Source organism: Bidens hawaiensis, unplaced genomic scaffold (genome assembly GCF_021521415.1).
Source record: "Bidens hawaiensis isolate Kalapana, Puna unplaced genomic scaffold, B.hawaiensis_p1.1 tig00018743_1, whole genome shotgun sequence".
Classification (NCBI taxonomy): Eukaryota; Viridiplantae; Streptophyta; class Magnoliopsida; order Asterales; family Asteraceae; genus Bidens; species Bidens hawaiensis.
Window position 1 is genome coordinate 346208 of NW_027492837.1, and position 13713 is coordinate 359920.

General features: G+C 32.6%; 1 protein-coding gene across 1 annotated transcript; it reads right to left on the reverse strand.

Moving 5' to 3' along the window:
- Positions 1 to 406: 406 nt before the first annotated feature.
- On the reverse strand, positions 407 to 2015 carry LOC143556787 (replication protein A 70 kDa DNA-binding subunit B-like). Its single transcript, XM_077046029.1, has 8 exons — positions 1979 to 2015; positions 1813 to 1915; positions 1609 to 1736; positions 1446 to 1527; positions 1254 to 1359; positions 1011 to 1174; positions 823 to 946; positions 407 to 586 (listed from the first exon to the last, which is right to left on the reverse strand). Exons 1-8 carry the CDS (start codon positions 2013 to 2015, stop codon positions 407 to 409), a joined length of 924 nt encoding a protein of 307 aa, XP_076902144.1.
- Between the last annotated feature and the right edge of the window lie 11698 nt (positions 2016 to 13713).

The following is a 13713-nucleotide window of genomic DNA, read 5'->3' on the forward strand; positions in this document are numbered from 1 at the left end:
CGTCCGGTGGACGGGCATATCAACTTAGAAAAGTGACGGTTTGGTTACTTTCCAACACATTTTGGGAGTTATGGTTTCACGGGAAAGTCAAACCTACTACTTCAATAGCAAATTAGAGAGTAGCAGCATCCATTTCCAACAAAGTACACAACCCGACACGAATTAATTTACTAATAACAAAACAAAAATTGTTTTTACATCATTGGTAATTCAGAACATCCGAAAGATATCATTTCGGATTAGGGTTTTACAAAATTAATCACATTCAAAGTTAATAAAGATGTTCGCCTAAATAAAGTTACAAAATGACCAAAAATTAACAAACATAACCAAAACAGTTTACTTCAAATATAAAACACAACTCACTGCTTAAATAGCATCAGCATCTACGAACACCTCATCGGCTTCAATTGCTGCCCCAACTCATCTTCTCAATATCTTCATACGAATAATCCAAAGGAAGCGAATTTGAAGCAACAGACGGGGATGCAGTTTTCTGGCATCCCAACTGCATATCACAAATGTACTTTGACACAGAAAACTCTCGTGAATTGTTAGGTGCCACATTATAACCAGTAATCCTAATCTTAAAATACGACACTCAGGGCACATAAAGCATCAAGCAAAAAATTGTGAACCCAAAATTTATCATCCCCAGCCTACAAAAGTACATAATAAATCTATATTTTAGTATACAAACAAATAATAAATATACATAGAAGATACATTTGTATACCCACAAATGTATACACACACATATAGTTAAACATAATAAGCCAGCATAAAAACAAAAGTATATTTGCTTAAACATCAATAACAAACCTCTGCTATATTCTTAGCAACCAAGTCATCTGCACTTATGCCAAGAAGTACCCAGGAAACTTCATCGAACATGACACATGAAATATCATCATATGTATCAAGAAAACGAACAACCAACCTGTAACTGTGGAAGTGTAATGTGAAATAAAAAAAGGCTGATGCACAATAATTATGCATATAAAACTTACCCATGACGTGGAGAAGACACATTGTTTTCACAGTTCGAACAATAGTACGCAGCGCTAACAAACTGAACTTTCTTGCGACATATAGAACATTGAACATACTTCCAATCGTTAAACAAATCTACGTCAACTATCGTCGCACCAACATTGTATGTTGTGCCCGTAATCTAAATTTTATGTAAAAAAAAAATTGAATCAAGACAGTATAGAAACTTTATCTTTTTTACTAATAAAAATAAATAGTACCTCAGACACATCTCCTTGTAAATATCTGTTAAGATCAACAACACTATTTACAGCAGAGTCTTCAGTTGCTTGCACATATGACCTAAACAAAACAGGAACTGGTAACCTGAAAAAAAAAATAAAAATCTTAAATAGATAACAAAAAAAAGTGTTTGAGGTAGTTAAGGAGGATTAACAATGGTAACAATGCACATGGCCTTGAAGACATCACGATTTGGTATTTGTGGATTAACATATAACTGAGATGAGGCCGTTGATACCAAGCACGGAACACCTACAAGAAGGTAAAAATTGTTTAATTACCATGTATCTAAAACAGATAGATTCATATATCAAACGGATTATATAAACATACGTTTAAATATCTGGACCTTGCAACACGTCAAAACGATAACCACCGTAGTTGCTGCATAACTCCTCATTTCATCATCACTGTACTTGTGCGCAAGCGGGCCCCACAAAGTAACATTGACATCCACGGAACTATACATTTAACGATATCGTTAAAAAATAAAATAACACAAGCAGTTCCCACAAAAAAGGTAATAAAAAAACTTACGCTTCATTAGCCAGAACAATCCTTCTTAATTCTGTATTACGTGATTTTGATGACTGTAGTTCAGTCTCAACACAACCCCATTCACGCAGAACACCAATAACATCTACATGTAAACAAAAGTTACTCATGAAAGAAAATTCAATTTTAAAGATACAACGTAAAAAACCTCTTAAATAGGTGGTCTCATTAACACGTGACGGCATGACGCTGAATGGTGTTAACTCAAACACATAGCGTTTAAACAAACGCGGATGCATATGGGAGAGACTAATTGACGTGTCATGTGTAAACTGGATAAAGTCATCCCGACGCAATGGACGATATGATGACGCATAAGGAAGAATGACAAATCGATGTAGGCGATACAATTGACCCTCCACCAAACGATTATTAAATTGATTTATCAGATAAGATGGAATTCGAGCATGAATTGCAGAATCCTGAAAGGAAGTAAAATGGAGGGTTGGTAATATAATATACGATTTTTGTAACGGGGTTATGTATAGGCTAAACAGGGTGACTTACACATTCGTCTGACAATATTAGATCACAAGACAAAAGACGGCCTGACACAGGGTTGTAAGTCGTCCATAAACGGGACACCATAACACTGATCTGCCATTGATCAGTAACATCAGGCATCAACTCAGAAATAAACCATACACCATTGTCACACCCCAACCTACGGCGGAAATGCTGGGGTGTGAACTGATTGTCACAGCTCACAAGGTTACTATCATGAAATTATAAAGCGACAATATCTAATTAATTTATTTATTATCAAACAACATTCATATACAACAAAAATAAAGAAAATTACAAATACAAAACCAACTATTCTTGTATATGTTTTATCCTAAAGTCATCTCTATGTGAGCTTCAGTTTGATAAGCAATCCAAATCTATAACCTGCAAATGCGTACAAAATATATGTTTGTCAACAACACATGTTGAGTGAGTAGATTACCAGTTTTGAGACAAACAAAAATGGTAATAATATATAATGATATAAGTGAATAAAAATAGGCAAAACTGTTATCTGTGAGTATAAACAATTAAACCATAGCACATACATATAAACAATCAACCATAAAGAAAGGGCTAAACCGTTGCCATGCGAATGGGCATTGGTTACCAAAAATGAGGTGTCGGTGAAACCATTGCCAATGCGATCGGGCTCTGGCCACTACGACGGTCGTATAATCATACTATAATGAGATTATGTTGGACCTCTCCGAATGCGATTCAAGCAAGCAAGTAAGCAAATAGCAAGTAACATGCAATCATTCAATTGATACACAGCACAAAGATCACAATTTCCTTTTGAGAAATAATAAGATAAATAATACGATAAATGGTACGCAAGTGTCCCAAAACATTTGAAAACAAGTAAAATAGGGGAGTGATTACTCACCTGATCGGATGAACGAAATATAAGTGACGATGTGAGAAAGATGAACCCTTCGGGGTATACCGACAAGGATTCCTAGTTAAAAAATAATAATATAAATTAATTATAAGAGATATAACATAATTTAATGATTTAAGATTTCGATGTGATTTGAGTTAAGTGTTGTGGTTAGACTATTATTGATTGAACGATTAATTTCTACATGGATTATTATTGCAAAGATTATTATTATTGTTCATCATATATTTATAAAACGATTATTTTTATAAAAATACCATTGTTTGTACTTGTACCAAATATACTAATGAAATAAGTTAAAATATATAGATTTAGTATAAAATATACTTATAACAATATTGGGATACATCTATAATTAGATTAATAATTAAAATAAAATAATTTAATTAAATATGAGATACACTTGTAATATTTGAATAAATACAATCCAATATTTAAATATTTAATATATAAGAAAATCACTAAATAAGTTAAATAATTATAATAATAATATTTAGGCGAATATGCATTTTAAGTCCCTAACGAAAGTTAGTTTATGAATGCTTGATAAATTTGTACTTAACGTGTTTATTAGTTTTATACCTTTTATTTGAAAACAAAAGAAAAGAAAAAGAAAATTTATATATATATACACACAGACACCAACGATTCATAAAATTGTTCATAACAAGCTACGTAAAACTAGACGTGTCGGATTCGTAAAAATAAAGTTTATTTGGCATTTAAATCGATTTATAAGGATTTAATTAATAACTAATTATAAAAAAATAACATTTAAAAACAAGAACGTGCTGGCTAGGGCTCGAACCCGCGCCTGGCCGGCTCTCACGTATTTAACACACACCTAACAAGCCAGTTGAGCCAAGCTGCGAATTTGGTTTTAAACTAGAAATGAGCCATAAAATACAATACTAATAAACGCCCAAAATTGATTATGAACCCTAGGTTTTATAATTCGTTAATCCACTTCGTGTTTACATAATTGATGTTAGGGTTTTTGATTACTGACTTAAGACGAACACAATGTAACATCCCAAAATTTAATAATAATATTGTATATATTATTTTCGTATAGTAGACAAAGTTTACTTAAGTGGTTAAGGAAATAATAAAATAACAAAGATGGTTCAAGTAGACTAATTAGATGGAATTAATTATGGACTAAGAAGGGAAGATGGACCTTAGGTCAATGGGCTTAAGGGAGTATAAATACCCCTTAAACCCTAATCCTTTCCATTTTCATACATCTCCACACCATAGCCTACACCATCAAAACACACACTTAACTCAATTCCCGTTTTTGAGAAAACCACCCACAAAGACACAATGATTCCCGGAGATATAGCCGTCGGATCGGTCTCAAATTTTAACTGAGTGTCAATGGCATATAAATGAAGCTTTCCACCGATCAGATCTTCGATCAGAGGTCGGGAAGTCTGATTTTTATTATCAAAACCGTAGCAGCTCAATAATGACGATTCCGGCCACTGTTCAGCTTGTCCGGTGACTGTAGCTGCTGTTTCCGGCGGAGGTGAGCTGATGGGTTTGTATATCGAGGCGAGACGATTCCGTGGCCACTTGAATCACTCGAATCCGAGTCCGTTTGATATGGTTTTAATCTATTCGAGTGATTCGAATATAAACATCAAAGGTATGTTTTGATCTTAAAGTTTACATTTCTATTAACGTATAGTCTTGAAACTTAAAACGAGGGAAGATCGGGTCTAGACGAAATATAAAGTTGCAACCTTGATGATAAAAATGAATGTAACGAACCCTGGCAGCAGCAGCTCACTACAGCAAGCTTACTGTATAACTTCGCTTGTTGAATAACTTCGCTTGCTGTATAAGTTCGCTGTTGTATAAGTTCGTTGCTGTAAAACTTCTCCGCTAATTAACTTCGCTTGCCGTATAAGTTCGCTTTACAAGTTCGCCTACTAATTAACTTCGCTTAATGCTTAAGTTCGCTATACAAGTTCGCCTACTAATTAACTTCGCTTAATGCTTAAGTTCGTGTAATGATTAAGTTCGCTTAAAATCCAAGTAAGAGAAAAGTTATGCTAGACCACTAGATTAGATCAGATGAGTATTGATACGTGTAACTTATACAGACAGCCGAGCTCAATTGAAGAATGGATTAACTATCAGAGAAAGAAGCAGAGTTAGGTGAGTTTCTAGCCCCATTTCCTTGTTATGTTTTCGGGGCTGTGTGCATACTCGATGTGAAGTGTGAATACACTTACCTTAAGTGGTAAGTGTATGCTATAGATGTTATACAAGTAACTAATATAATACTTTCCGGTGCGTGAACGATCTTCGGATATTGCACGCATCACCAAGGTTAGTGACTGTCAAGTGGTTATTAGTGTGTATGTTTGCTATTATGTGACTTGCGTACTATGTAAATGATAGAATGATATAAAGTGTGTTGTAAACAAGTTGCAGTAGAGTGTGATAGAAGTGGATAGGGGTCTAGTAAGAGTGTCAAAGTGGCAAAGTGGCATAACGTTATTCGTTATTAAAGTGGCAAAGTGGCATAACGTTATTTGTTATTAAAGTGGCAAAGTGGCATAAGTGGCTAAGGTGTAGGAGTAATTAAGTGGCTAAGCCGTAGGGGTAATTAAGTGGCTAAGCTGTAGGGGTAGTTAAGTGGTTAAGCAGTAACATGTTAGATAGTGGACTATGTGCCTTGGGACACGTATATAAATGCCTATAGTGGTTGTATGACAAGTTGCTTGATTAACTAGAACTCACTCAGCGTAGCTGACTTTTAGTATGCACGCAGGTGAGCAAATTAAAGAACTAGCATGAGTATGACACGTGGCATGGATTGAACTGCTGGCATCCGAAGACGGAAGAAATGGTGTTTAAAATGTGATGTTTTAAGTTGGTTTTAAAGAAAAGATTTAATGTTTTGTAACAAATGATTTTAGTTAACGTTTCCGCAAAAGTTTTAATAAACTCTGATTTGTAGAACTGTGTTTATGAGTAAATCCGACGCTAAAGTAGGGCTACCGGGAACGGAGCCTTACACACAACACATAGATTAATTACCTTGAATGAGAATTCAGTGATGATAGACGGCGAGGTAAGGCTGACGGCCAAAGACGATGATGAACAAGGTACCAGGAGCTCGTTATACTTAAATTAATTATGGGGTTTCATAGGCGATGGAATAATAACTGTGTGGGTTGATTTAATTGAAAAATTACAATGCGCAAACAACATATCGATCATATAATGAAGGCGGTTAACCAAATATGTAAATACACGTTATATTTTATCTTGTTTCTTATTTAAAGTGACGAAGTAACGATATTGTAAAATCAATTCCTAAAATATCACAAAGATTAAGCAACAAGAAACAAAATGGGTTGCGGGTTTTAGGGTTGGATCTTGGTTACGGGTTGGGTAATAGGTTAGGATAAGATAATTTGGCAGATTTTGCTAATTGGTCCTTTAAGTTTGAGTGAGGATTCAAAATGGGTTAAAACAAAACTTTAAGGGGTGAACTGTATTTAATCCAACGTTAAGATAATGTATATTTATTTTATTGATTAATTTATTAAAACGAAAGTCGGACGGGTATTTAGATTCGAAAGACCGAGTTGTTACAGTCTCCCCAACTTTAGGGAATTTTGTCCCGAAATTAAATGATACTATAACAAACCATAAAATTTCGAGGAAAAGAAGAAAATTTTTTTTAAATATAACTTTTAAAATTTTATCATAACACGGAACTTTGAATAGTCAAAAGAACGCTCCAAATGAAAATCCGATAAGGACACTTATATATAGGATGTACCAGCGGCGTATCCACCATGTCCTTATCTTCTCTACATTTGTACCGTTATCCCGACTACTTTCAATTCTATATTATGACACACAATTGCACGCATTATGATTTTCATGCGAGGACTTCGATAATTATGTAGGCCTCCATAATTACTTAGGTCGTCGGATGGTCGACATAACTCGTTCCATCGTGTGGTTTACTATATACTTGAAAGGCATGATTTTGTGAGAAAAGTTATTAATTTATTATAAATATGAGGAAAGTGTTAACATATTATAAGACCATTGGGAGTTGATTTATTATAAGTGTAAAATCTGAAGATTTTATAAAATATTTCTAATAACGCAATTTAGGTGAAATTTCAAATTTGATTAATGAAATTAGTGAAAATTTTAAAGTAACTTAAAAGTCAAGATAAACGGAAACATTGAAGTTGGGATATATGATGCGTCGACAAGATCGATTGTGAAGAAAGAGAGTGGGGATACGAGCCAACTGACAAATTTACGTGAACTTACCAAAAATTCTATGATTGCAAGGATAACATCAACAATAGTTAATTAAGGAATTAATTGATAATTGTAGACGAATAATAACCTGTGAAATTTTTTTAAATATTGCAACATTCGAGGTAGAATTCGTAAGACCGTGAGTACAAATTTGAACAAGATTAAATGTAGACTTTGAGGGATTTAGTTTAGTTGAATAAGAAACTCATGAAATTTAAAGAGAACTCTATACAAAATTGAAGTATCGCAATTGTGTATTTAAGATGAGGTAAGTTAAAATATTAAAGTACTGGTAGTAGTAATTGAAAATGCAAAAATATTAATGCAAAAATTTATGTATACAAACAAACCGCAAATAGATGAAATTGGGAAGTGAATATTCACGAATCACCGAGATAGTCCTATTCCAATTAAATCTTTAAAATTAGATAATAGTGAAAATTAATAATAAAATTCCAATTAAATCACCATGGGAATTCAATGAAATTCATTTTTTTAATAGTGAAAATTTACTTAAATAATGGAAAATAAAATTCCATAACGGAAATAATTTTGTTTAAATAGTGGCAAGTTCAATTAATAATAGAACTATAACATTTCAATTTCAACGATAAAAATTTACAAGATGAAAGGTAACTTGTAATGCACGAGATCAATAAATACACGACGTACAAAAATGTTAAAAATCAAAGTTGAGAGTAGAAATTGGCACGTTGTCATTAATTTAATAAGCAAACAAGGTAAATGAGAAAAGACAAATTGAATAATATGGTCAACTAATTACTAACTGTCGAAATTGTGTCTTTTGTAATTGAAAAAGAAAAAAAATTGTTTCGATTTATGAGAATCTAATTATTTTGATTAGTTGACGAAATGTTAAAGAACCAAATCCTATAATTTTGATTAAGTAAAACCAAACGTATAGATAAGTACGGAAACCAACGATATTGATCTTTGGAAATATAAGAAAAAATTTTATTGTATGCGAAAAAGATACTTAAAATGATGGATTTTCCAAGTTGAGTTTGTTCCAAAATAACTAATTTAGCTAAATAATCATTTAAGGTAAAATTAAATACAAAATACGTTTAGACGAAAATGATGAAGACGATAAAAAATCTTCTTTGTGAAAACTTAACTACGATTGGTTTGATTCAAAACACCTTTGTTAATTGAGCTTATGAATACTTAAATACTTGAGATCGAATGATTTGTGGCACCTCGAATAGGTTTGTGAAAACGAGGTTTGACTAAGGTAAGCTTGATGAAATTAAGTCTTGCGGTTCTAGAATCGAATAAGCGAGAACGACCTTATTACATGAAGAAAAGCCTGAAAGGCATAGAGTTGGTAGGTTTAAGCTAAATGAGCATGGGTTGTATGGTATGGTGCCGGTATAATTTAATCTTGGCGTGAATGAGTAAAGAGCAATGCGTTGCGAAGGTGATTAGGGTCTCCATAATTGTAGAAGGCACGTGTAGCAGGTGTATAAAGCTAAGTCGACAACATAGACCGTTGAGGGATGTCTTGTGCCGTAGGCAGTGTACGAAAAGTCTGAACGGGATAACCATAACGGTTATAGTGAGTGTAAGAATGGCACAAGGATTGAGTCGGATGATGAAAATCACAAATAATACGTAACGAGCGTATTCCGGCGTAAGGTTTCTTGTTTGGGACACTATGATTTCGTTGAGATTGATAATTGGTTTACTTAATAACCTAAACTCGATTATTAAGCTTTCGTTTGTTATTATCGTTGTTATGAGGGTGAGTATGAATCAAAATTTCTCTGAAAAAAATTAGTGAACAAGATTAAATTGATTGCATTAGTGTTTTGAGTTAGAATTTATACCCTAGAGATTGTAGGAGCTATCTCTTTGACTGTACTTGTGGTCATAAAACGGGTGTAGAGAATATATGATCTATATTGTTTGATGTATAAATCATTCTATAATTATTTAAATTGAGATTAAATGAGTATGAATAATAAGTTGTGTAATTTCTTATTAGTTATTAAGGAAAAAGTGAAATTCGACATAAGTTGTGCTAGCGTTAATCATAACTTAAGGATAAGTAAGAATTTAAATGAGATAATCTATACGGAAATTTGTTAAGTAGATGGTATAATCAATGAGGTGATTTTATATGAGATTTTATCGAAGCATAACAAATTAAAATGTTAATACTTAAAATTTGAGGGTGATAACTGAGATGTAAGTAATAGTTATCGGGGGTATTGAGTTACTTGTGATAAGTTCGTTAATTGATAACGTGATAATCGTGAACATGAGGGATATTGTTTAAATAGTAAGGTATTTAATAATGATTTTATTATATTTGATAGTTTGATGATGTTATAATATGCGTATGAGAAAATGGTTATTAATTACTCTTGGTAATTTGTGAATGTGATAATATGAGTGCGAGATAACTAATTAGATAATTAAATAGTAAATTGTTTAGATGGACTTGTGATAACAGAGTCCCATTGAGTGAATGATTTATGTTCCATCATGAGAATGAAAATATTTGTGAGTATGTGAATGAATTGAATCAATAAGTCTTGATTCAATGTAATTGAATAATTAAGTAATTGAGTAACTGAATAATGCTCCAACCCAAATATAGTAAATATAAAAATTGTGAAAATGAATAGTTGGCGTGTCCATGGCGTCCATGGATTTTTCACCCGACTAGACATTTAAAAGTAATAAAATAATAACAATAAAACGCAATGGAAAACTGTAATCGTTAACTGATTACGGTAAACGCTTAAAAAGTAAAAAACAAAACTTAGGAAATCCTAAAAGAAATTCCCGTCAACGAAAACAATCAACAAAAATTTTAATGTAAATATATATCTTGGGAATGAGGCATTGCGTCGGAGTTATAAAAATATTTTGAGAATGAGACACAGTCTCGGAGTAATAAAATAATTTGAGAGTGAATCATAGCTTCGAAGTTGTGTGTGTGCATGAAAAATAAAATAAACAATAATATAAGTACTTAATCTAGCAAATAATTACGTAAGTTGTAAACAATCAAATAGAACACATCAGATAAACAAATAAGCACGTATGGGGCTCCTAAGCATGTTACTAAGGCACCACTAACGACCTATCTTAAACCTTCCGCTTTGATACCAATCTGTCACACCCCAACCTACGGCGAAAATTCCGGGGCGTGAACTGATTGTCACAGCTCAGAAGGTTACTATCATGAAATTATAAAGCGACAATATCTAATTAATTTATTTATTATCAAATAACATTCATATACAACAAAAATAAAGAAAATTACAAATACAAAACCAACTATTCTTGTATATGTTTTATCCTAAAGTCATCTCTATGTGAGCTTCAGTTTGATAAGCAATCCAAATCTATAACCTACAAATGCGTACAAAATATATGTTTGTTAACAACATATGTTGAGTGAGTAGATCACCAGTTTTGACACAAACAAAAATGGTAATAATATATAATGATATAAGTGAATAAAAATAGGCAAAACTGTTATCTGTGAGTATAAACAATTAAACCATAGCACATACATATAAACAATCAACCATAAAGAAAGGGCTAAACCGTTGCCATGCGAATGGGCATTGGTTACCAAAAATGAAGTGTCGGTGAAACCATTGCCAATGCGATCGGGCTCCGGCCACTATGACGGTCGTATGATCATACTATAATGAGATTATGTTGGACCTCTCTTAATACGATTCAAGTAAGTAAGTAAGCAAATAACAAGTAACATGCAATCATTCAATTGATACACAACACAAAGATCACAGTTTGCGTTTGAGAAATAATAAGATAAATAATATGATAAATGGTACGCAAGTGTCCCCAAAACATTTGAAAACAAGTAAAATAGGGGAGTGATTACTCACCTGATCGGATGAACGAAATATAAGTGACGATGTGAGAAAGATGAACCCTTTGGGGTACACCGACAAGGATTCCTAGTTAAATAATAATATAAATTAATTATAAGAGATATAACATAATTTAATGATTTAAGATTTCGATGTGATTTGAGTTAAGTGTTGTGGTTAGAATATTACTGATTGAACGATTTATTTCTATATGGATTATTATTGCAATAATTATTATTATTGTTCATCATATATTTATAAAACGATTATTTTTATAAAAATACCATTGTTTGTACTTGTACCAAATATACTAATGAAATAAGTTAAAATATATAGATTTAGTATAAAATATACTTATAAAAATATTGGGACACATATATAATTAGATACATAATTAAAATAAAATAATTTAATTAAATATGAGATACACTTGTAATATTTGAATAAATACAATCCAATATTTAGATATTTAATATATAATCATAATATATAAGAAAATCATTAAATAAGTTAAATAATTATAATAATAATATTTAGGCGAATATGCATTTTAAGTCCCTAACGAAAGTTAGTTTATGAACGCTTGATAAATATGTACTTAACGTGTTTATTAGTTTTATACCTTTTATTTGAAAACAAAAGAAAAGAAAAAGAAAATTTATATATATATATATATATATACATATATATATATACACACCAACGATTCATAAAATTGTTCATAACAAGCCACGTAAAACTAGACGTGTTGGATTCGCAAAAATAAAGTTTATTTGGCATTTAAATCGACACTACGTGAAAATTGACCTTCGGACACACGTAAAAAGTGTGGCCGTAGGCCTTTAGCCACACACATTTTGTTCAGGTCATATGTGGCCAAAGGTCGCGACACCGTGGGTATGATATGGCCACACACAGTTTTTAGTGGCCTTATGTGGTAATAAGTGTGGCTAAAGGGTACAGGCATTAGTTGCTGGCCATCAAGAAGTCTCTCCAATAAGTGTGGCTAAGCGGTAGAAAATAGCCACATGACTATTTCCTATGAGTGACCACTGCACGTATATAGCCACATGAATTTTACAATAATGTGGCCAATAGGGTTGTGTTAAGCTTGCATTGTGACCTATACCGTGTGGATATAGCAAAGAAATGGCTACTTAAATTTAGTAATAGATTGGCTAATTATAGGATATAGACACTGGATATTATATTAAATGTGGCTAAATATGTTTACTTGCCACTCAAACACTCCTTTGTAGATTATAGTGTGGCTATTGTCTTACCGTTTGTCACACATAATGCTTTTCGTAATTGAAAGTGTGGCTATTGTCTGACTTTTCGTCACACATAGTGAGGTACTGAGTGGCTAATAATATCATATAGACACTTGAGGTTATTGTCAGTGTGGGTAAAAATGTGAACTTGCTAGTCAAAAACTGTTTTGTAGTTTGTGATGTGGCCATTGTCTTACCGTTTGTCACACATAATGCTATTCGTAATTTAAAGAGTGACTATTTTCAAACTTTTCGTCACACGTAGTGATGTATTATGTGGGCAAACATATCATATAGACACTGGAGGTTATTGTCAATGTGGCTAAAAATGTGAAGTTGTCACTCAAACACTCTTTTGTAGTTTGTGGTGTGGCCATTGTCTTACCGTTTGTCACGCATAATGCTATTCGTAATTTAAAGTGTGGCTATTCTCAAACTTTTCGTCACACATAGTGATGTATTGTGTGGCCAAACATAACATATAGATACTGGAGGTTATTGTCAATGTGGCTAAAAATGTGAAGTTACCACTCACACACACTTTTGTAGTTTGTGGTGTGGCCATTGTCTTACCGTATGTCACGCATAATGCTATCCGTAATTTAAAGTGTGGCTATTCTCAAACTTTTCGTCACACATAGTGATGTATTGTGTGGCCAAACATAACATATAGACACTAGAGGTTATTGTCAATGTGGCTAAAAATGTGAAGTTTCCACTCAAACACTCTTTTGTAGTTTGTGATGTGGCCATTGTCTTAGCGTTTGTCACGCATAATGCTATCCGTAATTTAAAGTGTGGCTATTCTCAAACTTTTCGTCACACATAGTGATTTTTGTAATTTCAGGTGTGGCTATTGTCTTACTTTTGGCCACACCTATTTAATGTGTTCTATGTGGCCAAATTGTGTGTAATTAGGTAATATAATTATTTTTATTTTTTGTGCAGTAATATAAAACAACTATAAGCAAGCATGACAAAACAAAATTAGAAACAAATTATATTAACAATAATA

Bases quoted from the DNA above. Each gene is read 5' to 3' on its own strand.
- LOC143556787 (XM_077046029.1), bottom strand. From the start codon at position 2,015: ATGCCGTCACGTGTTAATGAGACCACCTATTTAAGAG. The intron at 1,528-1,608 runs GTATGTTTATAT...ACCTTCTTGTAG, and splicing joins CAAGGTCCAGATATTTAAAC to GTGTTCCGTGCTTGGTATCA. The intron at 947-1,010 runs GTAAGTTTTATA...ACACTTCCACAG, and splicing joins GTGTCTTCTCCACGTCATGG to TTACAGGTTGGTTGTTCGTT.